Genomic DNA, 26,026 nt, shown 5'->3' with positions numbered 1-26,026 from the left:
CCTGCATAAAGCAAGTATCTGCCCACGTGCCTTCTGGTGAAAACTGATGGAACGAAGTTGCTGAGGTTTCCCCACACCCTCTCTTATGATAGATACCACACAGAGATGTCTAAATGTCCTTAGTGATGAAGCTCCCACCTCTTCCCTTTTGGAGACCATTCCACAGTCTAAAAAATCCCTCCCTGGGAAGAGATGTTTCCTGATATCCAATTTAAATTCACCTCTGCATTTTTTGTTCAGTTGCACATTCATCAGATTAACCTGGAGCATCCATATTATTCCGGGTCCACCTACATTTCTCTCACTGCAGTTCATTCCGGTCCATCAGTGGTAGGGGCCTGAGTTCTCTCCCTTTGCTGTCCATTTGTATGTCTATCAGCAGCACTTGCTACTTCAGTCCTGGGTTCCAACAAAATGTTGCTAATACCTCAAATTCTAACTTTCAGGAATTCTTGAAATTCCCTTTGAGCCTCTAATACAGGTTGAGCAATACACCACAATTCTGATATGCCACTTCCCTGCTATTTCAATTCCATTAGCTCCCCACAGCTCTGCTGCTGTCCCTCAGTCTTGGTCTGCTCTGCTCCCTCCCATGTCAGTCCTGGGATGCCTCCTACACATCTGCCAAAGCACCTCAACATTACCATGAGCACAGGACCATCCCTAGACTAAATGGGGCCCCAGGCGAGGAGCATCTTCAGCATCCCCCCATCCATTTGTTAAACTTCTGAATACCTTATTTTTCATTACATTTGTAGCCCATTTCATGATTTTGATGCATGATTTGCATGCGTGATTTATCCCTGTCATATAAGATAAATTTGCACTCCAGGATCCATAAATCTGTATTTATCCGTGCCATATATAAATGTCCTTTATTAGTCACTACTTATACTCTGCAAGTCTTAAAACACAAGTATACTTTCACAATTAAACAATAACACAAGGTTCACAACATTGTAGCTGTGCTCTCACTTCATTCTATCTTACTGCCTAACTGGTGATGCCCGGTCCCTTATATTCCCAGGAGGGCATGGCTGACAACATTCTAGGACAGTGGAGGGCAACCTGTGGCTCGTGGGCCGCATGCAGCCCATCAGGGTAATCTGATTGCGGGCCGCAAGACATTTTGCTGATGTTGACCGTCCACAGGCACTGCCCCCCACAGCTCCCAGTGGCTGCGCTTCTCTGTTCCCGGCCAATGGGAGCTGTGGGAAGCAGCGACCAGCACATCCCTGCGGCCCCTTTGCCTGCAGGCGCAGCTTCCCACAGCTCCCATTGGCCGGGAACAGAGAAGCACAGCCACTGGGAGCTGTGGGGGGTGGTGCCTGTGGATGGTCAACGTCAGCAAAATGTTTCACGGCCCGCAATCATATTACCCTGATGGGCTGCCTGTGGCCCACGGGTGGCAGGTTGCCCACCACTGTTCTAGAAGGTTCAAGGAAAATGTAGTTCTCAGAAAGTCTGGAAGGTTCCAGAAGATTCTACAAAGGTCCAGAACATTCTAGGAGATTAGTGAAAAATGAATCCACATACAGAATACCTGAAACATTTTATTTCAAACATTCTATTTTCCCTTTTGTCACTAACAACAAGGACAGCACCCAAAGCCTGGTGCCTCCCCAAGCGAGGCAACCCAGGTGGTCACCTGGGTCACCTGCCCCTAAATCCAACCCTCCATGATCATAAAAAATAGTTTGAGTCTCTGAAGACTGTTGGATATTTTTCCCCTAGTTATTATTCAATTAAGAATTAGACACCTCTGTCAACTCACTGTTATGTGTGAACTGAGGAGCTGAGAAGTTTTACACACAACTTCCTTCCCTAGGACTCGAGGCTATAAGGCAGCATGTGCCAAAGGCATCAGGAACACTGTGGGAAAGAGAGACAGTTGTAGTTGGTTTGCATGTGTCTGAAATTTGACAACATGGCAAAGTGAGGGAAGCTCAGGGGTAAATCCTCAGCAAGTGTAAATTGCCATAGTTTACAGCCAGAGAATACTAAATTAACTATTTTGTTAAGAAAATCTGAGGGGTTGTTTTGTAATTCCCCCATAGAGCACCCCCCTCACAGCCAATCCTTAAGGAGCACTGCTTGTTGAAAATGCACACTCAGAATCACCCAAGATACTTTGCTAGTTGCAACTGTTTAGTTTGTGTGTGGTTAGTAAAATTTGGTTTAATAATTGACTGCCATATACCTTTTGCCTGGCAAGTGTTTGTTCACTAGTGGAATGGGTACATTCCTATTTAACCCTTTTGCCAGGTGTTGCTGGCAATTAAAAGAGATGGGTTTAATTACTATGAGGCTCCCTTTTAAAACTTAAATATCAGCTTCAGACCCCCCCCCCAGAAACCTAGGAAAGCTGAATACCCTACTGTGTGCTTTTGACAGGCACTGCTTGCTCCTCGAAAGCCCTGAGTTCATTGCACAAAACAAAACAGAAAAGATTTATTGGGATGTAGTGCCATGATCACCACCCACCTCTATCTCTGCTTCACCGGGGACCCTTTAAAAAGTCACTCAGTCTCTGGTTACCTTCTTATCCCCAAAAGTCCTTTAATTCACACTTCACCAGACTGGCAACAGAGTTTGTCAAAAACAGATCTCAGAAGTCCCAAAACAAACACAAAGTCTTTCATCAGCTCTACACACTCTCTTGTTTTCTGGGAGTCCCTAACTTAGGCCTCCTGCCTCTTGTAGTCCCCACTACTTCTCTCAGCCATCCACCCCTGCACCGTCCTGCTGCCTTTTGCATTTGAATTACCTGATTCCTCTCAGGTGGGGCTGATTCCTCTCAGCTTGTAAAATTAGGGCAACCTTAGCCCCAGGATCTCCAGCATATGGGCAAGCCACTGGTCAGGGAAAGGGAACAGAATAAACTTGGAAAAGCCAGTAATAATTAATTAACAATATTTGTGTACATATATATAAATAAAATAAGACTCCCCCTGCCTCCAGAGTGTCTTACAACAGTCTTCAACAGAGTCCTCCTCTCCTGGTGTGAGTGTCCAGTAAGGCAAAGTATTTCTGCAATAGCCACTTCCCTCTTCCCACTTCTTCACTGCACTCCCCCCCCCCCCACACACACACACTCACTCTTTGTTGTTTGAGATTGGTGGGGTCCAGAGTTTGTGCAGCTCCATCTCTAGCCACAAAGGGAAGGAGCAGCCTGGTCTGCTCTGGCACTTTACCACACAACACAGGGGTGGTGGCAATAGCTTAGATTGCTGGGTAGTGGGGCCTACGTTGGGGTTCTTCAGCTACACTGTTGCCCTCTGTGGCTCTAGCAACAGCCACCTCTGCACCATCACCTGCCTCAAAGCCACCTCTTGTGCATGAAAGCTTCCTCTGCACCATGTCCTTGCAAAGTCTTCAAAGAGGAAATTAGTAGCATATAGGACCCTAAGTTGAGTCGTTTCCACCAGGCAGACACTCACATCAGAAGACACTCTCACTTAGCTTTGTCCAGGGTCCACTCAAACATGCCAGACTGTGGTTTTGGTCAGGGTGACCACTTACCCAGACACATTTTGTACAGTTCACTAACCCTTTCATTATCCAACAGGGATAATAGCATTTTATTACTATAGCACTTTATTCTTCTCTCGACCTCACAGCATCTACAATAGGGGTTAGGTCGGCTTAACGACATTGATCAGGGGTGTGACTTTTTCACACTGACATAGCTAGTTCAACCTGACTCTTAAGTGTAGACGTGGCCTCAGATAGCTCTATGCCAGTTGCCCTACTTAAAGCCATATAGCCATCCTCGTCTTCACTCTCGGCATCCTCTTGAACACCTTGTCTCAGGGATGAGCAAAACCAACTTGGAGCTGTTTCATCTGTGTCCTCTGATCTAATGCTGTTCAGGTTCTCTGGGCATTGTCCAGCTATTAAGAAATTTTTGGAAAACAAATGCCGGTAAACTCCTGCTTAAATATACAAAGAACTGGTCGGTTCCTACCCCCCAATACTCCCAGCCTCCTCAGTATTTTATACCCTATCCACCTGTGACATGGCTCTTCAGTTCAGATTGTTTGAGGGAGATTCCCCAGCCTCAGATGAGGCCTCCCCGCTATGGGTTCAAGCAATGGGCTGGCAGCACACTCATCAGACAGCCTCACGATCACTCAGGTCTCCTGGTCATGTTCTGGAATCTCCAGCAGTGGTTGGGCCTGAGGGCTTCACCTCCTCCTCAGAAATGTCATTGGCATAGTGCTTTATTTGCAATGCCTGAGCATACTCAGAGCTAAACAAATTCTGTAACTCTCATGGAGTGGTGAAGGAGTCCATGTTCCACAATTTCTGAAAATGTGCTGTTGAAACAAGATGGCTTCTTTCATACCTTGAGGATTTGAGGTCTCCTAGGGTAATGCTCCAAAACAACCAATGGCTAAGCACTACAGGCCAGATTTCCAGCCTAGAAACCACCTCTAGTTTGTGTGGATCTTGGAGGTCCCACCACCCACAAGGTCCCACCGATTGGTTCATACTCTCAACTGGGCCTACGCAGGGCCTAGATTGAGACAGACTGGTAGAGATGAACATGGGCAGGCTACAGAAGGGATCATGGGGGCTGGCTCACCCCTAGTAATACAATAAACACATGTGATGTGTGCCTCGGGCGGGGGTGGGTGGGGCAGGGTTGGCAGGGTCTTGGGAGACAGAGAGGTGTGATTTTCAGACCCATCTCAGAGCTGATTGGTCCAGGGGAGGAGTATCTACAATTGGAAGGCCCAACTGTGCCCCACAGTACATGCTCACTGGCAGGACATATGTCACACCGCTTAATGCTGATTAGTCCTAGGGCAGCACTAAGAGGGGTCTGAACAGAAGTTAACAGGTAGGGTTTGGAAAGTTTGACAGGTGGGGTGTAAGGGCTTGTCTCTACACAGACCTACCACCTGATTATCTAAAATCAGTTTTTAAACTGATTTAGTTAAACCAATGCAAACCTCTTCACACAGCTGTAAATTTTTTCAGTGTTGATATAGCTTAATTCAGTAAATTGGCAATTTAAAAATTTTAAAGTTTTTAGTTTAACTAGTGCACACTGTGTGTGCAGACCAGGCCTAGGACATGAGAGAAGAACCAAGAGCAAGAGCAGACCTGGCACCAGGAGACCACACATCTTCCATGGAATAAGAGAAAATAAATCTTTACTCAGAGAGATCACAGTCCCATAATTCTCCCTCATGACATCCCTGTAAAGCTACTTTTCATCCAAATGACCCCATGCGTCCTGTCTGAACTACACAGCCACATCACTGAATGTCACCAGCACCTGAAATAATAAGTGACCCTACCTCCAGTGACAAGCCCACTACTCAGTGCTGAGTAATGAGGGTAGGAAGACAAGCAGCAAATTGAGGGTGGCATAATGTGCCCAACACTGCTGACAGGATCCAGAGGCAGGGGCTCTACTAGTACAGGATTGGGGACCTGTTTTATGTAGTGAGGTGGAAGGAGAAAAGAAAGGGGGCGCAGGGTAGAGAAAGTGGTGGTGGGGAAGAAATAAAGAAAAGGGACGGGATTGGTTATGGGGAGAGAGACAAATATTTACTAGAGAATTCGCTAGTTCAAGGGTCATATTAAATACAATTACATACAACAACAAAAACAAAAGCCTACATTAAAAGAATGTTAAGGTGGCAAAGTCAAGCACCCCAAAGTTAGGAATTGTCAGAGTTAAGGCTGCCTGTGCAACCTTCGTGCATTATGACACAGTTTTAATTACTTGATCTGTACGATTTTTCCAGAGGACCCCAGCCTCGTTCAGTGCACAGGATGGATGGATGGTGCTCATGGAACGGGTAGCTCTTTAATATTTCTTTTTATACTCATCATTCAATGTGTGGCTCCCCACCTTATTTACCACACAACATCCAAACCTTGCACTAAATACTGAATTTTTCATTTCCTCATGGTTGTTTTTGTAGTGCTCATCACTATAATATCTGAGTTGCTCCCAGCCATCAAGGAATTTATCTTCACACCTCTGTGAGGTGAGGGGTTATTATTCTCCCCATTTTACAGATGGCAAGATGAGGAACAGAGAGATTAAAACCCAAGAGTGTCAAAAGTGTCTATTAATTTTGGGTGGCCAATTTGAGATAGTTAGGACCTGATTTTTCAGAGTATTTAGGATTATATAGCACTTTATATGCTCAAAGCGCAGCTCCCCTTGACTTCAAGTCCCTGTGCGAATGCCTGGAGCTGCTGGAGCGTCTCAACAAAGCAGCTGTGAGCATTTCTTAACATGGACAAAACATATTTTTCTCTTCTCATTCTTAGAAATGGTGGAACTATTTTAGCTGAGACGTTCCAAAAACAAAATTAGCGTGAGGCAGACACCTGCCATGGAAAATTTCAGTCCAAGTGGTTGAAGTATGTGAAGCTCATGAGCAACTGAAAAGAGAATCTTCTAATGGAACGCGTTGGGCAAACTTAAATATAGGCACTGCTACCAGCTCTGCCTACACTGAATTGTGGAGGTCAGTCTCTTTCTCTTCCCTAACCCACACTGGTATTTTTTCCTCCTTTTCTGTGCTTTGGGGAATTCTCCTTGTCCAATTCACAGTTCAGATGCTTATGTGATCAGCTCTCTTAGGGATCACATATGGCTCCCAGCAAACAATACAGGACTATCAAGTACAGCAGAACCCCGTTTATCCAATCTAGTTGGGACTGGGGCCAGATTGGACAATCAAAAATTCAGACAGTAATGAGAATGGGCAAAGAGCTTTCTATCGGTTATTTTAAGGTGCGACATTGCTTTTAAGCTAGCTGACCCCTCCTAGAAAAGCACTAAAACACAGCTCCCTTCTTATCACCTTAACAGTATATACAACGCTTTAGATTCTTGAAAACAGTGTCTGGTACATTTATTAACAGGCAAACCAACCTGAGTTTTTAACAAGTTGTATTGATCATTTTTACACACTTTGCTCTTTAACCCTGAACATTATACGGACCATGTACAAAGTCTGTTTAATGGCACCATCTCTATGTAGTTGGCTTATACATGACATCACAAACAGTACAATTTTATAAAAGTGATAATCAGTTGTCGGATGTCATGATGCTTTTTAAACTAACTGAGCCATCCCTGACTATCAGAGAAACATGCATCCCCTCATAAAGTTTGATGAAAGCTCTTAGCCTTCTCAAACAGTAAAGGACCACAAATAGGAATGCCTTACTCTACCGCCTGTATAAACCACCAATAAAGGGCTTCATCCAGACCAGCGGCCTTCAATTGCTTCCTGTTCTTCCAGGATGCAGAGTTATTCGTTCTGTATTTAAGAATTTGCTCGATATTGTGTTTGATGTCCAATATTGTGCTTTTTCCAATGTTATAATCTTGGGCTATTTTTGCCAGGGACTGTCCTTTTTATTTTATTAATAATCTCTATTTTAGCAGCCAATGACAGTACTACACTTTTTCCACTTATTAGTCGTGGTCATTTTACAAGGCTGAAAAGATGCGATGATTACAGTAGTGTTGCCATGGAGGTGACATCAATTTCCCATATTCCGGTGTGTGTCCTGGCTGGTTGGTTAATATGGAGAGCCAGATAATGGAGGCTTGGATAAACAGGGTTCTGCTATACTGGTAACATGTACCCCATTACCAGATCCTACACTAATCACTAAAGACTAGACTTCCTTCTCAAGAAGACCAAAGTCAGTATTAATATAGTTCAGATGGCTAGCTTTCGTACCCCAATAATTCATGGCTATGCAGCTACACCCATTCATTAGGCTCTTTCTGAACAGTAAACTACAGGGAACATCCTAGAATGCAGAGAAGTTGTTTGAGGACAAACAATGGGCATTATACCCCTATTTCTTCATTATTCACATACATGGCTTTCCTCTCCCTCACTATGTCGCTCTCCTTCTCTTGTCTCACTTCTTTATCCTCATTCCTCCTTGGAATTAACAGGAGGAATTTTCCTTACCTGTTGTCCAAGTCTCTTATCTCCCTGATGAATTAACTGGAAATCTTCTACCACGGCCAGAACCTCATCACCAGTCCGTGGATGAGATTTCCAGACCTAAGTCTGGATTCCCTCAGGCAGAATGGTCAGGAACTGCTCAAGAACCAGCAGCACTGATCTGCTCCTTTGTGAGGATCTCTGGCTGCAGCCATGGATGGGAAAGTTCACAGAGTTGACTGTAAACTTCTGAGGATCCTTCAGACTCCTGATAACAAAATTGCTTAAAGTGCTGGCAGTGCATCTCCATGCCAATGCTTTACTATAGTGGATGTCTTCTTGTATGTTAATATAGACAATTGCCCCAGATTGGCATACAGGAGGGGCTTTTAATGCTTTTTTCAATTCCACCCATTTCAGGGTTCAATGCATGCTGCTTCTCCACCTTTAATTTAGATGTAACTGGAAGCACAGAGGTGCAAGCACACCCTGTTTTGAAGTCATAATCCTTTCCAGGAGATTGCCTTAATCCAGCTCAGTCCTATGCTCTAGCCTTCTCACTTCTGTATCTCACTAGTGTAACTGGCAAAATATTTCTAAGATTTTGATCTTGTACCTTAGAATCAACACCACTGGCCATGTCGCACTGCTAAAACCATCTGTGTTGACTTGATGCTTTACTGAGTTGCCCAAAATGAACCAAAGTCCCACAGTACTTTATGACTAAGCCATAAGTGAAGTCAAAAAAACACTGTTCGTGAAACTATACTATGGATGTTGCAATGGTAGTATCACCACATAAGGAATGGATTTCTACTAACAACCATGAAACTGGTTCTTACAAACAGATGCATTAACCAAAACGTGTACATTGATTTACTGATGTAACTACAGTGTGATTGAATACAGTGTTTTGTGCTATTAAGATAAAAAAGTAGCTAATAGCAAATAAGGTATATTATATAGAATGTTTTACATCCATTAAGCGTACACTCAGAATTCTTTATATTTGTGCTAAACTTTGCTGTGGAAACTTACTGGTAGCTAAACTGTTACAAATATCTGTTACAAATGGCTGAACTAATTTAGCTGAAACTTTAAAAAAAAAAAAATCAACTTGAGGCAGATACCTGGCCTTCAAAATTTCAGTCCAAGTGGTTGAAGTACAATCCCCGTCCTGTTTACCATGTGCAAAGTTTGGAAGAATCCATTAAGGGAATAAGATGGAGTCTTATGAAAGCAGTACACCAGGTTATTTCATCTGGAAGAAAACAAAATTTGCACTCATAAATTTTATAGATGACACACAAATTGGGGGGGGAAGTAGTAAATAGTGAAGAAGACAGGTCACTGATATAGAGTTATCTGGATCACTTGATAAGCTGGGCGCAAACCAACAATATGCATTTTAATATGGCTAAATGTAAATATATACATAGAATCATAAAAGTGTAGGACTGGAAGGGACCTTGAGAGGTCTTCTAGTCCAGTCCCCTGCACTCAAGGCAAGACTAAGCATTATCTATGCCATTATCTAAATCCTTGAAGATATTAAACAGAATTGGACCCAAGACCTGTCCCTGCAGGACCCCACTCGATATGCCCTTCCAGTTGCAGAGTGAACCACTGATAACTACTCTCTGGGAATGGCTTTCCAACCCAGTTATGCACCCACCTTATAGCAGTTCCATCTAGGTTGTATTTCACTAGTTTGTTTATGAGAAGGTCACGTGAGACAGTATCAAAAGCCTTACTAAAGTCAAGTTTCAGAGTGGTAGCTGTGTTAGTCTGTATTAGCAAAAACAACCAGGATTCCTTGTGGCACCTTAGAGACTAACAAATTTATTTGGGCACAAGCTTTTGTGGGCTAAAACCCACTTCATCAGGTGCATGGAGTGAAAAATACGGTAAGCACTATATATATATTACGGCACATGAAAAGTTGGGAGTTGCCTTACCGAGGGTCAGTGCTCACAAGGCCAATTCAATCAAGGTGGAACAGAATAGGCCACTTCTACCTTGATTGAATTGGCCTTGTTAGCACTGACCCTGCCCCCCAACACACACTTGGTAAGGCAACTCCCATCTTTTCATTGTAATATATATGCTGCTTACTGTATTTTTCACTCCATGCATCTGATGAAGTGGGTTTTAAAGTCAAGATATACCACATATGCCATTTCATCCCTATCCACAAGGCTTGTTACCCTGTCAAAGAAAGCTATTAGGTTGGTTTGACATAATTTGTTCTTCGCAAATCCATCCTGATTGTTACTCATCACTTTATTATCTTCTAGGTGTGTTTGTAAATTGATTGCTTGATTATTTGCTCCATTATCTTTCCGGGTACTGAAGTTGTTGTGCATTTAAACTGACTGGTCTGTAATTCCCCAGGTAGTCCTTATTCCCCTTTTTATAGATTGGCATTATATTTGGCCTTTTCCAGTTCTCCAGAACCCCTACTGAGTTTTCAAAGATAATCACTAATGGCTCAGATATCTCCTCTGTCAGCTCCCTCAGTATTCTAAGATGTATTTAATCAGGCCCTAGCAACTTGAAGACAACTAACTTGTCTAAATAATTTTTAACTTGTTCTTATAGAATCATAGAATATCAGGGTTGGAAGGGACCTCAGGAGGGCATCTAGTCCAACCCCCTGCTCAAAGCAGGACCAATCCCCAATATTTGCCCCAGATCCCTCCCCCCATTCTTCCCTATTTTAACCTCAGATCACTGTTCCCTCTAAGCTGTGCACATGTGCACGCGCACACAGATCCTAAACCCCGCGGACACGGCAAAACACCGTGCACACAAAAATTTGCACAGAAGAAATTTTTTGCACACACAGCCTGTCAAAATTTGCACAGAAGAAATTTTTTGTGTACACAGCCTGTCAAAAATTAGAGGGAATATTGCCTCAGATCCTCTCTCATTTTCACTGGTGTTCGCTCTGTTAGACATTCAATCACTACTAAATTTCTCGGTGAAAACTGAAACAAAAAAAGTCAGTTAGCATGTCTGCCATTTCCACATTTTCTGTTATTGTTTTTCCCCCGCTCATTGAGTAACAGGCCTACCCTGTCTTTGGTCTTCCTCTTGCTTCTAATGGGTTGGTAGACTGTTTTCTTGTTACCCTTTATGTCCCTAGCTAGTTTAATCTCATTTTTGTGCCTTGGCCTTTCTAATTTTGTCCCTCCATGCTTGTGTTGTTTGTTTATATTTATCCTTTATAATGTGACCTAGTTTCCACTTTTTGTAGGACTCTTTTTTGAGTTTCAGATCATTGAAAATCTCCTAGTTAAGCCAGGGTGGTCTCTTGCCATACTACCTATCTTTCCTACGCAGTAGGATAGTTTGCTCTTGTGCCCTTAATGATGTCGCCTTGAAAAACTGCCAACTCTTTTGAACTGTTTTTCCCCTTAGACTTGCTTCCCATGGGATCTTACCTACTGACTCTCTGAGTTTGCTAAATCTGCCTTCTTGAAATCCATTATGTTTACTGGGCTGTTTTCCCTCCTACCATTCCTTAGACTCATGAACTCTACCATTTCATGATCACTTTCACCCAAGCTGCCTTCCACTTTCAAATTCTCAACCAGTTCCTCCCTATTTGTCAAAATGAAATCTAAAACAGCCTCTCCCCTAATAGCTTTCTCAGCCTTCTGAAATAAAAAAGTGTGTCCAATACATAGGAGCAGAAAGCTTATTTTACCTCTGTATTTTGCGTGGGTGTGACCTCTGCTGGAATACTGTGTCCACTTCTGGTGTCTACAATTCAAGAAGGATGTTGATAAATTGGAGATGGTTCAGAGAAGAGCAACTGGTTAGAGTATTAGAAAACATGCCTTATAGTGGGACTCAAAGAGCTCAATCTATTTAGCTTAACAAAGAAAAGGTTAACAGGTGACTTGTTTACAGTTTTTAAGGACCTACAGAAGAAACAAATATTTAATAATGGGTTCTTCAGTCTAGCAGACAAAGGTATAATACAATCCAAAACCTGGAAGTTGAATCTAGACAAATTCAGATTGGAAATAAGGTGTAAAGTTTTAACAGTGAGAGTAATTAACCATTGGAACAATTTACAATTGGTGGATTATCCATTGCTGACAATTTTTAAATCAAGATTAGATATTTTCCTAAAAGATATGATCGAGGAATTATTTTGGGGAAGTTCTATGGCCTGTGTAATACAGGAGGTCACAATGATCCCTTTTGGCCTTGGAATTTATGAATCTGTGAAGAGTCAAGTTGGTACAAGGCACCTCTGTGTCTTGCAAAATATGTATAAAGAAAGTGTGTAAGGTCTGTAGGTGTGATAGAGCCTTCGGTGGCCAGGCGGCATAGTGGCTAGATCATTGGCCAGTTGGGGGGCCAGGGCCCTCCCTCTCCACCAGGTCCCAGCCCAGGGCCCTAATAGTGGAGATGGGTCTCCCTCCTGGCCAGGGAGCGTGGCGGTTCCCTCACTGGTACTTCCTACTAAAGTCTCTTTAGTTTGGGGCTTAGCCCCCGGTAGTCCAGTTATCCCACAGTTGGGGCTTATCTGCAGACTCCCCTTGGCAGGGGAAGGCTTACTTGCCTCCAGTGGCTGTGTTGGCTGGCTGGTTGTCGATCCCTACCTTCAGGTAGGAAAAACAGAAAGCTCTTGCCTCCTCACCAGTCAGTTCCCAACTGAGCCAGGCTCCCTTCTTTTCTCCCGCTTCCAGGCCTGGCATTGGCTGCTGGTATAGCAGGGTGGGGCTAGCTGAACCCACAGGTTTTCTGTAACCTTGCTGTGCCAGGAGGCAGTTTCTCTGCTCCTGCACACTGTGGTAATATAGCGTCAGCCAATGTAATATACAATATTAATATTATATATAACATCTGGTATATTTCTGTATATCTATGAATTGTATTCATGTTAAACTCTTCCCAGGATGCTTTTTACTTATGTTCAGCTTTTTAATCAAGGGAAAATATGAAATGTTCTAATTTCTGTGCCAGGAACAGAGACATGCCAAAAAGGCAAGATAAGAAAAATGATTTTGTTGATGCTTGACCAACATGCAGACTGTACCAAGATACAGGTGTCTCTAAGCTTTGCTGACTTCTGGAATACCATTTTCAAAACAGGATAAAAAACTGGCACAAACTGGTGTGTAAATCTTGGGTAATGCTGGAATACCCTGTTTTATCGTAAACAACTTGAATGTAAATGAGAGAGGCTGACCACTGCAAGAGATTGTCTTCCAGAGCTGGTAATATACGAACATCTCCGCATTGTGCTGATTTACAGATTCAGATACTTTAAGACCAGAAGGGATCATCATGATCATCTAGTCTGACCTTCTGAATATTACAGGCCACAAATCCTCACGCACCCACTGCTGCCACAGGACCATAACCTCTGGCTGAGTTAGTGAAGTCCTCCAATCTTCTGTTAAAGACTCCAAGTTACAGAGAATCCACTATTTACACTACTTCAATCCAGCAACTGACCCATGCCCCTTGCTACAGAGGAAGGCAAAAAACCCTCTAGGATCTTTGCCAATCTGACCTGGGGAAATTCCTTCCAGACGCCAAATATGGCAATCAGTTACACCCTGAACCAGCATCTGATGAAATCATACCTTTAATTAATAAAATGACTTTCTCTGCCGGAGAGCAGTGGATTAAAAGCAGATGCAGCAGAAGGAAAACACGGAAGGTCTTTCTTTATAGAGGCAAAAAACCCCAGCTCTGAGATCCCTGCTCGGCCATCCCTCCTACACTGAGGACAGGGACCCATTCAGTACCTGCACATGCTGTCTCTCCGCTCGCTGACTTGCAGCTGCAACCTTTCTGCTAATGTCTGCGCAGTGACAGGGTTAAATCACAGAGCTCATACGCCTTTGTGGAGAGGACCAGGAACTACGGCAAGGGGGAAAATTAATATAAAAGGAACTTCCTGTCCCCAACGCTCCGTCCTCCTCACGTGTAACGTAGTCCACTGCCGCAGTAGTGCATTAGAGTGGCATGATTGAATCCGTTTCCAAAGAAGCATCGGCCCCAGATTCCCCTGGTCCCACGTGCTGCCAGCCCAGCGAGGTGAGCCTGGGCTAAGGGGAGACAGCAGAGAGAGTCGCAGGAGGGCTGCAGAATGGAACAGCAGGGAGGCAAGAAATCCCTGCCAGCACCCAGTCCCAGCCAGCACAGAAAGGGGACCCAGGGCTGAAGCGCCGCTGGCAGAGACAAGAGAAGACAAGCCAGAGGGAGCCAGCTCAGGGGCAGCTCGTAGTGGGGGCCTGAGGTGGGTCAGGGGCTTTTCTAAACCGAATGGGGAGCCTGACGTTGGTAGTCCAGGTCCAGGGGGCGAGGGGGAAAGAGATTTCTGCCCTGGGTGCTTGAGCCTTGAGCAGGGAAGTTCTGCCTGGATCTCTCGACTTGTCTATGGAATTGCAAGCACTTTACACATGTGCCTTTTTTCAGCTGCTTCTCCTTCATGCTGAGGTCTCCTGCAAGGGGGATGCAGGGATTTGGGAGTGGAGATAGGGAGGGCATCCACCCCTTTGCCCCTTTTGCCTGACGGTGAGATAGTATACCTCTCAGAAAGATCTCTTTTAGAGAAGGAATTGTGTGGGGTGGGAAATGGGTGTTTTTGCTTCAAAGCCTCTCATGAACTAGGGTTGAAGTCTTGCCCTTTTATAGGGTGGCCACTGTCTTCTGTTCTCAGCAGGACTGATGCAGGGCTCCCCTTAGTACAGATAGCCACCACTTTAGAGTGTATGCAGTGGGACTAAAGGCAAGGCTACCCTCACTGAAGATGCCAGACACTGTGCTGTCAGGAGGCAGAGAAGTTCATTGAGGAGCAGGTGAACATCTAGGGGACACACAGAGAGACAGTGTGCCAATCAGCTTGGAGTGTTGTGGGGAATCATGGGGATGCTGGAGGACAGGAGAATGTGGGGGACAGGAGAAGCTTGGGTGGTAGGGAAGGATACTTTGAGGGAAGGGAATGTGGGGACAGGGTGGAAAAATATGAGACCGCAGAAGGGGAAAGAGAAGGAGGAAAGAGAAGAACAGTGGGGACAGGTAGAGGAAGGAGATAGAAGAGAGGGGCTGAGAGGTTGTGGATGGAGGAAGCAGAGGGATTGGGGTGGGAAGAATGGCAGCTGTCCCATCCCAGAGCTAAGGGGAAGATTAGTGGAGTTCCCCTCTAAGCAGCCAGGGAAGTGGCTTATACTCTTGTGTGTGCATTTACTGTAAGGTTGAATCTTCAAGCTGAACTGATCACACCACTGGTGGGGCAGTAGACATACACTGAAGACTAAAGAATCAGGAGACTCCTTTTAAAAAATCTGTCTCCTAACTTTTGGGGGCTAGGGGGACTCATTACAGCCATCTCAGTTGGAGCCAGGAGAGGGAGAGCTAGCAAGCAGTAACTGCTGGGAGCTTTAGGAATAGGAACTGGGACCCATTACAGGACTTAAGGTAGTTCTCTCTTTTATGCTTTCCCTTCTGTGCTTTCCCCTTAAAGTACAGCAGGTCCCCTCCGATCCCTTTTTTCTCTTCCACCTTCAGACCAGTTTACTGTTTGCCTCCCAACTCTCGCCCCATCCCATTTTCTCTGCTCCTTTAATTCCTTTTTCTGCTCTCTTTCTATACACACACTTGCCCTCTGAATTGCTTTTCATTTAGATTAAAGAAAACAACCAATCAGAAAAGAACAAATGTCTTTTGGGGGTAAGGACTGTCATTTATGGCATGTTTGTACCACTCCTAACACTATGGGCCCAACCTAGTTGTGGCCTTTCGGTGTTACCGCAATGTAAGTGTTTAATGGGAAGTTTTCATGAGAGAGCAGAGTGTGCAAGAGGCTCGTCCTGTAATAGCAGATGCTTGGACTAAAACTGATCTCCAAAGTGGAGGGTCCACAGCAGCAGCGTGGACAGACTATTTAGAAATTTAAAGTTGTGAGTTACATGCCTCTATATGCTATGTGCATGATTCTCCTCTTGTATCTGTTTTATGCAGATGCGACTCCATTGAGTGCTGTAGAGTTGCTCTTGATTTTCTTTAGTGTAAGTGAAATGAAGTTCTGGCTATTTAAATGAAGGCTATGGGCCTCTGGCTTTTTATCATTTCAGTGCTGTCTTGAGAGATCCAGAAGAGAGACTGATGGAGCTGAACCTCTTGCAGTCTGTGAAAGTAAGAAACAGAAATCCATCACTGGAGGCAGATTAGCTCTTTCTTCTCTGTGGTTCCCTGGAGTTGGGTGCGTGAGAGAGCCTGCTCTGATTCTCAAAAAGAAAAGGAGTACTTGTGGCACCTTAGAGACTAAAATTTATTTGAGCATAAGCTTTTGTGAGCTACAGCTCCAAGTCTCTAAGGTGCCACAAGTACTCCTTTTCTTTTTGCGAATACAGACTAACATGGCTGCTACTCTGAAACCTGCTCTGATTCTGAATGTATCATTCCTTTTCTCAGTTTTGTTTCTTTTCTCCCTGAAGCCTGCAGGAAGCACCTCTTGCGAGTGAATTTCACTTGGACCAGTAAAGCCATCTAGATTTGTTTAAATAGTTCATCTCCAGAGTGTGATGTGCAAGCCTACAAATCATCAATCCACCACAAATGGTTTGCACAGCAGGAAATGGTCAGTGGAGCTGATCGTAACTGTGGGATGCTAAGGATGAATGTTTTTCACCAAGCATACAAGTGAGATTTAGAAGTGAGACAACTAGAGCATAGGCCCAAGCTGGAGTAACCTCACAAAGACAGACAGCAGACATGCAGCAGTGAGTAACTGCATCTGTGGGCCTTCAGTTACAGGCACTGCCAAACTGAGTGGTGCAATCTGAAGTAAAGATGGAGGAGCAAGCCATATTCAGCCATTGACCAGCAGCGGAAATAGAGCAAGCAGAAAATGCACCCACTCTATCCTTGTCTGGGACAGTTGACTCCCGTAAAGAGAAGGAAGCCACCCTGCAACAGTACGGCATCAGCATGGAGAAGCACCACAAACACTTTAGACAGTTCTGCTGTCAGGAAGCAGAAGGACCCCAAAAGGTTTACAGCCGACTGTGAACTTTCCCATCTGTGGCTGCAGATGGAGATCCATACGAAGGAGCATATCATCAAGCTGCTGGTTCTTGAGCAATTCCTGACCATCTTGCCTGAGGGAATCCAGACATGGGTCCAGAGACTTCATCCAGAAACATGTGAGGAGGTTATTGCCCTGGTAGAGGATTTCCACCTAATTCATCAGGAGATTGGGAAATGTGGGCAAAAGGTAAGGATCACTGAATGTTAATTCAGAGGAGTGAGGTGAGATGATGGAGAGAGTGAGAGAGAGATTGTTAGTGAATGTGTAAAATAAAGAATTTTTGAACTCTAAACAATTCTGTTACCACCTGAGGTGAACCCACTAATTTTATTTTGTATTGGTTGAATACTCATGTCTAGAAGAGTTCTGACTACGACAGAATATTGCCAGCTTATTTACTTTCTTGAGCCTTCAGTTCTTGAGTCCCTGGCAGAGTGCTATCAGATGATAGCCATGGGGAGGGGAAGCCTAATTTTCTGTCAGGGAATGTGATAGTGGGTTGAAGAGGAATATGCTAGTGGTACTTTGAAAATGGTCTTGATGGTCCAAGCTTGAGCCCATGAAGAGCTGACCTGAGAGCGGAGAAAGTATACTATTTCCAAAGCAAAGAGAAGGAAAAAAGCTATCGAGGGAGAAAGTAAAGAGAGAAATAGTCTGTCCCCCACATCTAATTTTATTTCAAGTGACTCTTAATGTGGTGACTTCTTTGCATCTGAATTTTTCTAAATCTCCATCTCTCTCCTTATTCTTCAACCGGACCCTCCCCCACTTCTGTCTTCTTCATTCTCTTTTCCCAACACATTTTTCCCTAACCTGTCCTGTCTCCCTTTTTATCCCCCATGCACACACTCCCTCCCCTCTTTTCCTTTCTTCTCTTCTTCCACTTCATCACAAAGAACCAAACCACAACCCTAATTAGATTGACCCTGTGCCTGTACAGCCTGTGACTGAGCAGCAGGATTGTCATTGACTATGCATATATTGAACAGGGTACACCTGTTTCAGATTCCAGTGACATTGGAAGATGTGGCTGTGTATTTCACCAAGGAGGAGTGCGGTCGTCTGGACAAAAGGCAGAGGGAGCTCTACAGGGATGTCATGCAGGAGACTTTGAAGACTGTTCTCTCTGGGTAAAGATTAATTTCCCCTGATTACTTAAAAGCTGTGTGGTCTCCCAAGAACTTGTTAAACTGTGGCTCACGGTTCTTCTCTTGGATTTCTAAGGGCTCGATCCTTGTGGTCCCTAGAAACTTTGTGAGAGAGACAGTCACTGCCATGCAACCATTTTTTTTTTCCTGAATTGCCCTTTTAATCGGAGGAGGTGATCTGTAGTCACACCTCAGCCCCATCCTTGTGGTTTAGCTGTGGAGTACAATCATAGAAGTGCCCCGTCCACCCTCCGTGGGACTAATCCTCACTCTGAAGCTGCTTGACTTTGAGAAATCGGTAAGAGTATTAACATTTGCACTGCTCATGACTTACCTAGTCCCCCATGTGTGGATATCCTTGAGTCTCCAACAGGGAAACAAAACAACTTCAGTCTTCAGATACACATTTTACTTCCTCAGTGGGTTTCTGTGGACATAATCTCATCTGTTGGGATTCTGTAATCCCTGTCTCCATGAAAGAGCAGGTTGGGTTCACAGCTATGATACTTTATTTGTAATAAATGCTCAACAAATACATAACAAACCATGGTATTGCCTGGACTGTTTTCCCATGGGCAGGATTTGAGACTCCAAAACCTGATGTGAACTCTCAGATGGAACAAGAGGAAGAGCCTTGCATCCCAGATTGTCAGGATGCCAAAGAAAGGGAAATACCAAGAGAAGTTGGCACAGGTGAGAAATAAATTAAGCCATCTCAGAAACTATCAATGAGTGAATTAAAAAGCTGTGGTTTGAACAAAGCCATCGTGAGTTCTGTTTGCTGTCATGGCAGCTGCCACTTTCATTATGAATGAGATATCATTGTAGGATGGAAGAATGAAAGGGAACTGGCTGTGTTATGGGGCCTGTGCTTTAGAGACAACCTACAACAGAAAAGGGTTTCATGGGGGATAGAGCATGGGAGTGCACATCTCAGGTTAGGGAACAATACAGGATGGAAACCTGGTGGAGAAGCATGTTTTTTTGTTGTTTTCTGATCAGCAGGAGCTGGCAGCTGCTGCCTGTGTTTTTTGTGCAGTACTGCTATGAGAATTCGGCCTATTCTCGTGGCAGATGTTAATCATGGCTTCCAAGCAAACCTTATTGATTTCTGGCAGTGGACATCCCCTTTCCCATGTTTTGAATTGAAAGCTGCCTTGCCTTAAGGTGACTGCCACTTTCCTACAGCATTTGGATATGGAAGTGAGATTAGCCTTAGTAAAGATGGCCGTCGTCTCTCATGGGTTACAAGTGGGACTGAAGCGAGGCTGCCCTCAGTGATGATGGCTCCCCCTTTCCACCCTCCTGGCATTCTAGAGTTTGAAAACCGTACAGGACCAAGGAGGGTGACTTGAGGGTGAGGTGCAGGAAAATATGGAGAATGAAGATTTGAGGGGTGGGAGACTGAGGTGAAAGGAAGGAAATATATGGAGGGAGAATGTGACTAGCACAGTGGACTGGATGGGGCAGGGAAAGATGTGGGAAAGGAGACTGGATAGTGAAATAGAGAGGGATAGAATGGCAGCTTCCCCAGGGGTTAGGTCAGGATAAGTGGAGTTCCCCTCCACAGCCAGAGGTGTAATTTATTGTTGTTTGGCAAAAGAAAAACAATGTAGTATTAATCTGGCTTAAAAATCACAATTTTTTAAAAAAAATCTGACTCCCTGGAGATCTGACTCATAATTTTACAAGGTGTGGGGTTGGGAATACTATAGTAATGAGGGATAGAGCTGGTTTTAGCAGAATTTGGATTTTTCAAAGCAGGCCCCCCTTGCTGCACTGTCCCTACAGCAGGGAAGCATTCTCTCCCAGCCTTTTGCTTCAGCATTTGGTGTGCATAACCAGAGGAAGTACATGTGGCTTCTTGAATTAGCTACTTCATAAACCATGTGGCCTCAGAGGGTGCTGGAGCCATACTCCTAGGATTCAGAGTAGCAGCCGTCTTAGTCTGTATTTTCCACTGAATGCATCCAGTGAAGTGAGCTGTAGCTCACAAAAAGCTTATGCTCAAATAAATTTGTTAGTCTCTAAGGTGCCACAAGTACTCCTTTTCTTTATACTTCTAGGACACTCCTTTAGCTCTGTGATGGCATTTCATCTCCCAAGTATTGTGAAAAATCACACCAGATAAGCAACTTGAAGTTTGTCTCTATTCCCTTCCCACTGGAAACACAGGTACACACAAACGCTCACCCGCTCCAGCCTGGCATGGGCCAGGAATAGTGACTCTGACAAACTGCTCTCCTTGCCCTTGAGGTGCAATATCATGATCAGAATACATGTTGACTTTCCAGCAAACTCTGATGCTGAAGCTTTTCACGTTCAGAGACAGATCTGGGTCAAAATTCTTGCTCTATGGCCCCCACATCACTAGAGGGTTGAGAGATAGTTCCTTGGAGACAGTTTATAACTTATATGGGTAAATATACAATGCTGCTGCATTTCAGAACATTTTTATGTTCCTTTCAGTATTTTCTCTTGGTTTTAATTTAAAACCACTTTTTTTTGTGCTTAATTCTTTTTAGTGTCTTTCCACTTTTCTATATCAAACTCCCCACATATTCCCTCCCTGTCTTAATCTGTTCTTCTCTCCACACACACACCCCACTTCTCTCTTCCCTCCATCATCTGGTGTTTCCTTTTGCCTCTGCCCCTTTTAAACCTTCCCCTGCCCATGCTTTTCCCATTCACTTTTTTCCTATGCTTACCCACTGTTCACTCCACCCCATCTGTGGTTCACATATCTCATCTTCTGAGCACGGCAGATCGAGTCAAATCTACTGGAGTTCCTAGGTGCCAGGGGCAAGCACTGCTTTGAGGAGTGAGGTGGGGCTGCACTAGGCTAATGTCTGGATTCCCCTTTCAATCCAGCAGGTGATAGGATCCAGAGCAGAACTGAGAAGGAGCATCCCGTAGAGGGTCCTGAAGATCTGGTGCTTGGCATTCTGTTACTGAGGCACTCAGCAGAGCGCTTTTCCCAGAGAGTGGTCTGCAGGAGGCAGCATAGGTTACAGTGTCAAAAAAAAAAAAAAGCCAATGGAGGATGAGAGAGAGACCCTGAATCCCCTTTCACTTTCCTTTGGGAGGACTCCCACTCTCCTTGTGCAGCAGAGACCTGAGAAAAGCAAGAGACCATGTACTTCTTATGCATATAAGGAAAACCTCAAGGAGCAGAGGGACCTGAAAAGCTCTGAGAACAGCAACCACATGTGAAGGAAATCCTGTAAGTACAGAGCTTGTGGGAAAAGCTTCAGGCTGAAGCAGGAGCTCGCAGCCCATGGGAGAGTCCACAGAAAGGAGACCCTCTATTAATGTCCTGCCTGCTATAAAAGCTTCAGTTGCCCATCACACCTTATAAGACAACAGAGAACCCACACTGGTGAGAGACCTTACCACTGTCCTGGGTGTGGAAAAAGTTTCAGTCAACCTGCGCACCTGACTAGATACCAGAAAATGTACATGGGAGAGAGGCCCTTCCTCTGTCCTGAGTGTGGGAAGAGCTTCAGCTGGCTCTGCAATCTCCATATCCACCAGCAAAGCCACACAGGGGAGAGACCCTACCTCTGTCTGGAATGCGGAAAGAGCTTCCTTCACAAATCACATCTCACCACACACCACAGGACTCACAATGGGGAGAGACTCTACCCCTGTCCCCAGTGTGGGAAAAGCTTCAGCACCTAGTCCAATCTGACAAAGCACCATAGAAACTGCCACACGGGGGAAACACCCCATCTGTACCCTGCCTGGATGGAGGCATTGGTCATAAAAAAACCTCTTGTAAAAACAAGGATCCTGGATGTGAAGAATCCACTAAAGGTCAAGACCCTGGGACTGAAGTACCAGGCCCAGTGCCCACACAAGGAGAACTCCCCTGAGGCCCAGGAAACAAAGGCCTGGGCCCATGTTCAGACACTGGACATGGAGAACTCAGCTGAGGCCCAGGTTCAGACCTTTGGCACAGATGTTAAGAACTTAGCTCAAGCCCAGACCCCAGACGCAGAGAATTCAGCTGAGGTCCAGGCCCGTGTTCAGACACCGGACATGGAGAGCTTGGCTGAAGTCCAGACCCTGGGAATGGAGTACCAGGACATCAAGAACTCCCCGAAAGCCCAGGTTGTGGAAACAGAGGCCCAGACCCATGCCGAGATCCCAGACATGGAGAACTCTGCTGAGGCCCAAGCCTTGGGAATAGACTACCAGCCCCAGTTCCTAACCCAATCCATGGCCATGAAGAACCTCGATGGGGGCCAGGTCCTGGCCAAGGAGGACTGAGCTGAGACCCTGGTGGACCCAACTGATACTGTGATGGTAGAGCGCTGCACTATTGTTTTTATCCTACTTGTGTATGTAGGAGGCAGGAATACTCAGACCTCAGTGGTTTAGGAGCCAAATTAGTGATCAACGTTACCTAGAAGAGCCACAGTAGTGTGAATTCATTGTTTCATTTACTGTATATAATATTCTCACAGCAAAATGACTGACCACGTATTCTACAATTGGCTAATAACATAGTAAAAGCGTCCTGATTGGGTAAGAAGTAAATCACACATTATTTTAATATCATGTAGTGCAAAAAGCTGCAAGAGACACATTAAAGAGCCACTTGCAGCTCCCAGGACTCAGTCTCTGTATCACTGATATAAGGTATAGCTTGTGAACAGGATGAGCAGAAAGCACAAATGCAGTGACTGAAACCAGTCTACTGCTCCTTGCTACTCCCCTGATGGAGAGAAACCCCTAAAGAATGTGGAGGGGCTTCACTTTATTCTTCTGAAGAATCTTAGTGACTAGTGTCTCATAGCACTGGCTGTTTTCTTGCCAGGCATTAAATAAAGTATGAGTTTAACCCTCCCGTAGACCCATTCTGGTCTATCATCTTTGCACTTATTCTAGATCCTGGCTTGGCTCTCAGGCATCTCCCCTTTGTTTTTATTAGAGTAGGTGCTAGTAGCATCTGCTATAGAAAAGACCCTGTGGATGTTGACACAAGCTGGAAATAATTTTTATGGCAAGGTCCCTGGATTCTGGGACATCTGGAAATTCTGTAGTCATTTCATTTGAAATTATAAAATTGGAGGTGTTTATTGAAGTAGGTACAGAATTCAGTCAGTGCTGTACATTCATTTTTAAAATAAAATTTTGATTGTCCCTACCCTTTCAGCTTTGGATGCACTGCAGCGTTTTCATAACTCATGTAAACTGTTAGAGCAGGGGGAAGCTGGAGATTTTTGGCAACTGAATAAGAGACTTTTTGCAGTGGGTGTGGAGGGGGTAGTTCAGAATTGTGGGATAAGTAAAGGAGCTGGGTATTTGTGCTAAAATCAAAAGCAGTGATAAAAATACAGTCCCACCTCTGAACTCTCATTTCAAGCTGCCTGCAGACTCGAGAAGGCAATGCTATGTCAGTCTACACTCAATTTTAGTTTTTTCCACAACTCTGAGGGCTAGAAGCAGAGGGCCTGATCATCAGGTCCAATACAGCCTCTTTACTTGGCTGGTAGGTAGGGGCCAAAAAGCTGGTGCGTTTGGCCACTGGGAATATGCCCTTGCACAGGAGGCTTCATATAACTTCTGTTGTCTCCCTGCTTCCCTTATCTAACTATGCTAGAACAGAACATCAGAACCATATTTTCTTTTTAAACTATGTAAGAAAAGATATTTGAGCCCAACTCTCCCTCAATGGGAGGGCAAGGAGTGAATTCAGCAGCCATGAAATGAGGCCCTTGCTACTGAAAACAAACTCCTTTTCATGCAGCATGATCCTTAAGTGGCATACCCAAACCCCAATAAAGCAATTGATTCACAAGCGCACTTTATCTCCCTTGTTGGCCACAAAAGAGACAGAAAAAGCACTGCACAGACAGATTTAGAGTTATCTACTTTAAGAAAATGCAACATTTTAATTCCCTACTTTTGAAGAAATTTAAAAACACTGAAGTGAGAACCATTATTAAAAAAACAATTTTCTTTTAAAAGCAAGAGACAAACAAGTGTCAGAATCACTATGCAAACTGCAACCAGAGGCACAGTATAGAGCCATAAAATTCAGCTTTACACACTTACAATGGGACATGCTCAACTCATGAAAGATGGACTGTTGACAACATTCCATTGACATAAGCTTTTACTAAGGCCTTGTTTACACACAAGATTTAGTAAAGCTCATGCAAACCCATATTCTGCATTCTCATGTAGAAGTGGCTTAAATTTATTTAACTGAGGTCAGTAAAGAATGGACTTACTCTAAAGAAATAGGTTTGGGTGGACTCTCTTAAATCAATGTGCAGTCACAACCAACTTGTGTTTATAATTCAAAGATAACACATTTATGTTGCTAAGCACAATTGTAGATATCTATGGACTAGATTCTGATGCCGTTACTCAGACTGAGTAGCACCCGTGCTACCATGGCTGGGGCGAGGTGCTCCTCAACATGAGTAAGGGAGTCAAACCTAGCCCTATAAAATAAACAGTGATAGGTGAAGAAGTGCCATTTTAACACACCTTTAAAAAAAGGTTAAAAAAGTAAATAAAAAGATGAAGGGCTAGATCCCACTTGGCATGTTCACAGGCCCATAAGGGTAAAGGGATTCTTTATCCCCATAGCCATTCCGATGGGGGTCTGACACAAAGGGAATCCTTATACTCAGGAATGCTTCAGTCTAGTGTCAGTGCTGGTACTAACCTTTGCAACAGGGTGGTGAGGGGTACGACCAGACTGTTTTCTGTACCCTCTTAGGGCCTGAGGCAACTCCTGCTGACTTCGAAGGGCGCTGGAAAACTGCCTTAAAGGTGGGACTGAGCCTGCTCTCCCTGCAAAGCTGTGCCTCTTTGCCTTGTGAGACTGACTCAGGGGCTGTGATTAAATGCCACCATCTAAACCCTAATTAACTAGATCAAAGAAATTTAAATACCTACTTAAACACTAACAAGCACCATATTTTCCATACAGGAAAATGTGGGATATTTAAAGAACAGATTAACTGTAACCATGGTAACATTTTAAAAACACAAACTAATGCAGGTTTATAAGCCTTTTCTCATGGAGAAGTCTTGGGGAGTAAGAAACAGCACCAAAATGTATAGCTTTATCAGAGAGGCCAGCCCGTAGAGATGCTTAGTTAAGTGGTAATCTGTTCAAGTCACTTTATTTAAACCCACCTTAATTAAGGAAGCCTTAGTTAAGTGTGTCAAGGACAGCTCCATTCTGAGCCCCTTGCTCAGAGACATTTAAGAACCCTCAGTTAAATTCACCTCATTTAAGAGCACAAGTATCAAGGATACTTTAGGAGTAGCAAGCTGAAATTAAGAGTGCATCAACAAGGTGCATTTTAAAGACATCTCAGACAAGGGCCACTTAAATACACCTCATACAGTTGGGGACACATTAGCTAAGAGCACCTCAGATAAGGGTGCTCTATTTAGCTGCATCTCCATGAAGAACATCTTTGTTAATAGAGGCTGCCTGGGTCAAATCCATCGTTGGTATTAAAACCACTTACTACAGTAAGCAAATGTGTGATTGATTTGATCTCCTATGTTCACTGACTGCATCTCAGTAAAGGATGCCTCAGAGATTAAGAGCAGGGTCAGGGCTATAGTACTTGAAAGGTCTTTCAACTGTAACTATACAATATAAAAGCCATGTTTGCCTCAGACAGGGTAAATCAGAATGACAGGTGCACATATAAACATTTTGTTTGCTATGTTTACAGTAAGGAGGATGGATCAGGCAGTTGTCGGAGCAGCAGGAAGCTGAGAGATTGGAGGTTGTGTGGTAGCAAGAATTTCAGAAGTAGATGACTGGGATGAAATCTGAGAGGAAAAAGGCCGGGCGTTTTCTGGGAGAAGATTACTGGGGTTAAGAAGAAGGG

At 44.2% G+C, this 26,026-nt stretch overlaps 1 protein-coding gene and 1 long non-coding RNA gene across 3 annotated transcripts in view; one reads left to right on the top strand and one right to left on the bottom strand.

Annotated features, from left to right (window-relative positions):
* Positions 1–1,782: 1,782 nt before the first annotated feature.
* LOC144269524 (uncharacterized) lies at positions 1,783–13,938 on the bottom strand. 2 transcript variants are annotated; one of them, XR_013346949.1, is made up of 5 exons: positions 13,718–13,938; positions 11,656–11,711; positions 9,074–9,204; positions 2,768–2,855; positions 1,783–1,872 (listed from the first exon to the last, which is right to left on the bottom strand). It is a non-coding gene; the product is annotated as an uncharacterized LOC144269524 (long non-coding RNA). The 2 variants fall into 2 exon arrangements; XR_013346948.1 differs by lacking the exons at positions 1,783–1,872; positions 2,768–2,855 and having other exon boundaries at positions 8,806–9,204.
* A 2,141-nt stretch (positions 13,939–16,079) lies between these two features.
* Positions 16,080–26,026, top strand: part of LOC144271394 (uncharacterized) — a 75,751-nt gene continuing 65,804 nt past the window's right edge. The window contains 4 exon segments of the mRNA XM_077828770.1: positions 16,080–16,109; positions 17,008–17,190; positions 18,010–18,134; positions 21,485–21,868. Of these exon segments, the coding sequence (XP_077684896.1) occupies positions 16,080–16,109; positions 17,008–17,190; positions 18,010–18,134; positions 21,485–21,868 (722 nt within the window).

Source organism: Eretmochelys imbricata, chromosome 1 (genome assembly GCF_965152235.1).
Source record: "Eretmochelys imbricata isolate rEreImb1 chromosome 1, rEreImb1.hap1, whole genome shotgun sequence".
NCBI classification, from domain to species: Eukaryota; Metazoa; Chordata; order Testudines; family Cheloniidae; genus Eretmochelys; species Eretmochelys imbricata.
The sequence above is the reverse complement of the archived record's forward strand: the minus strand, read 5'-3'. Positions and strand labels throughout refer to the sequence as shown.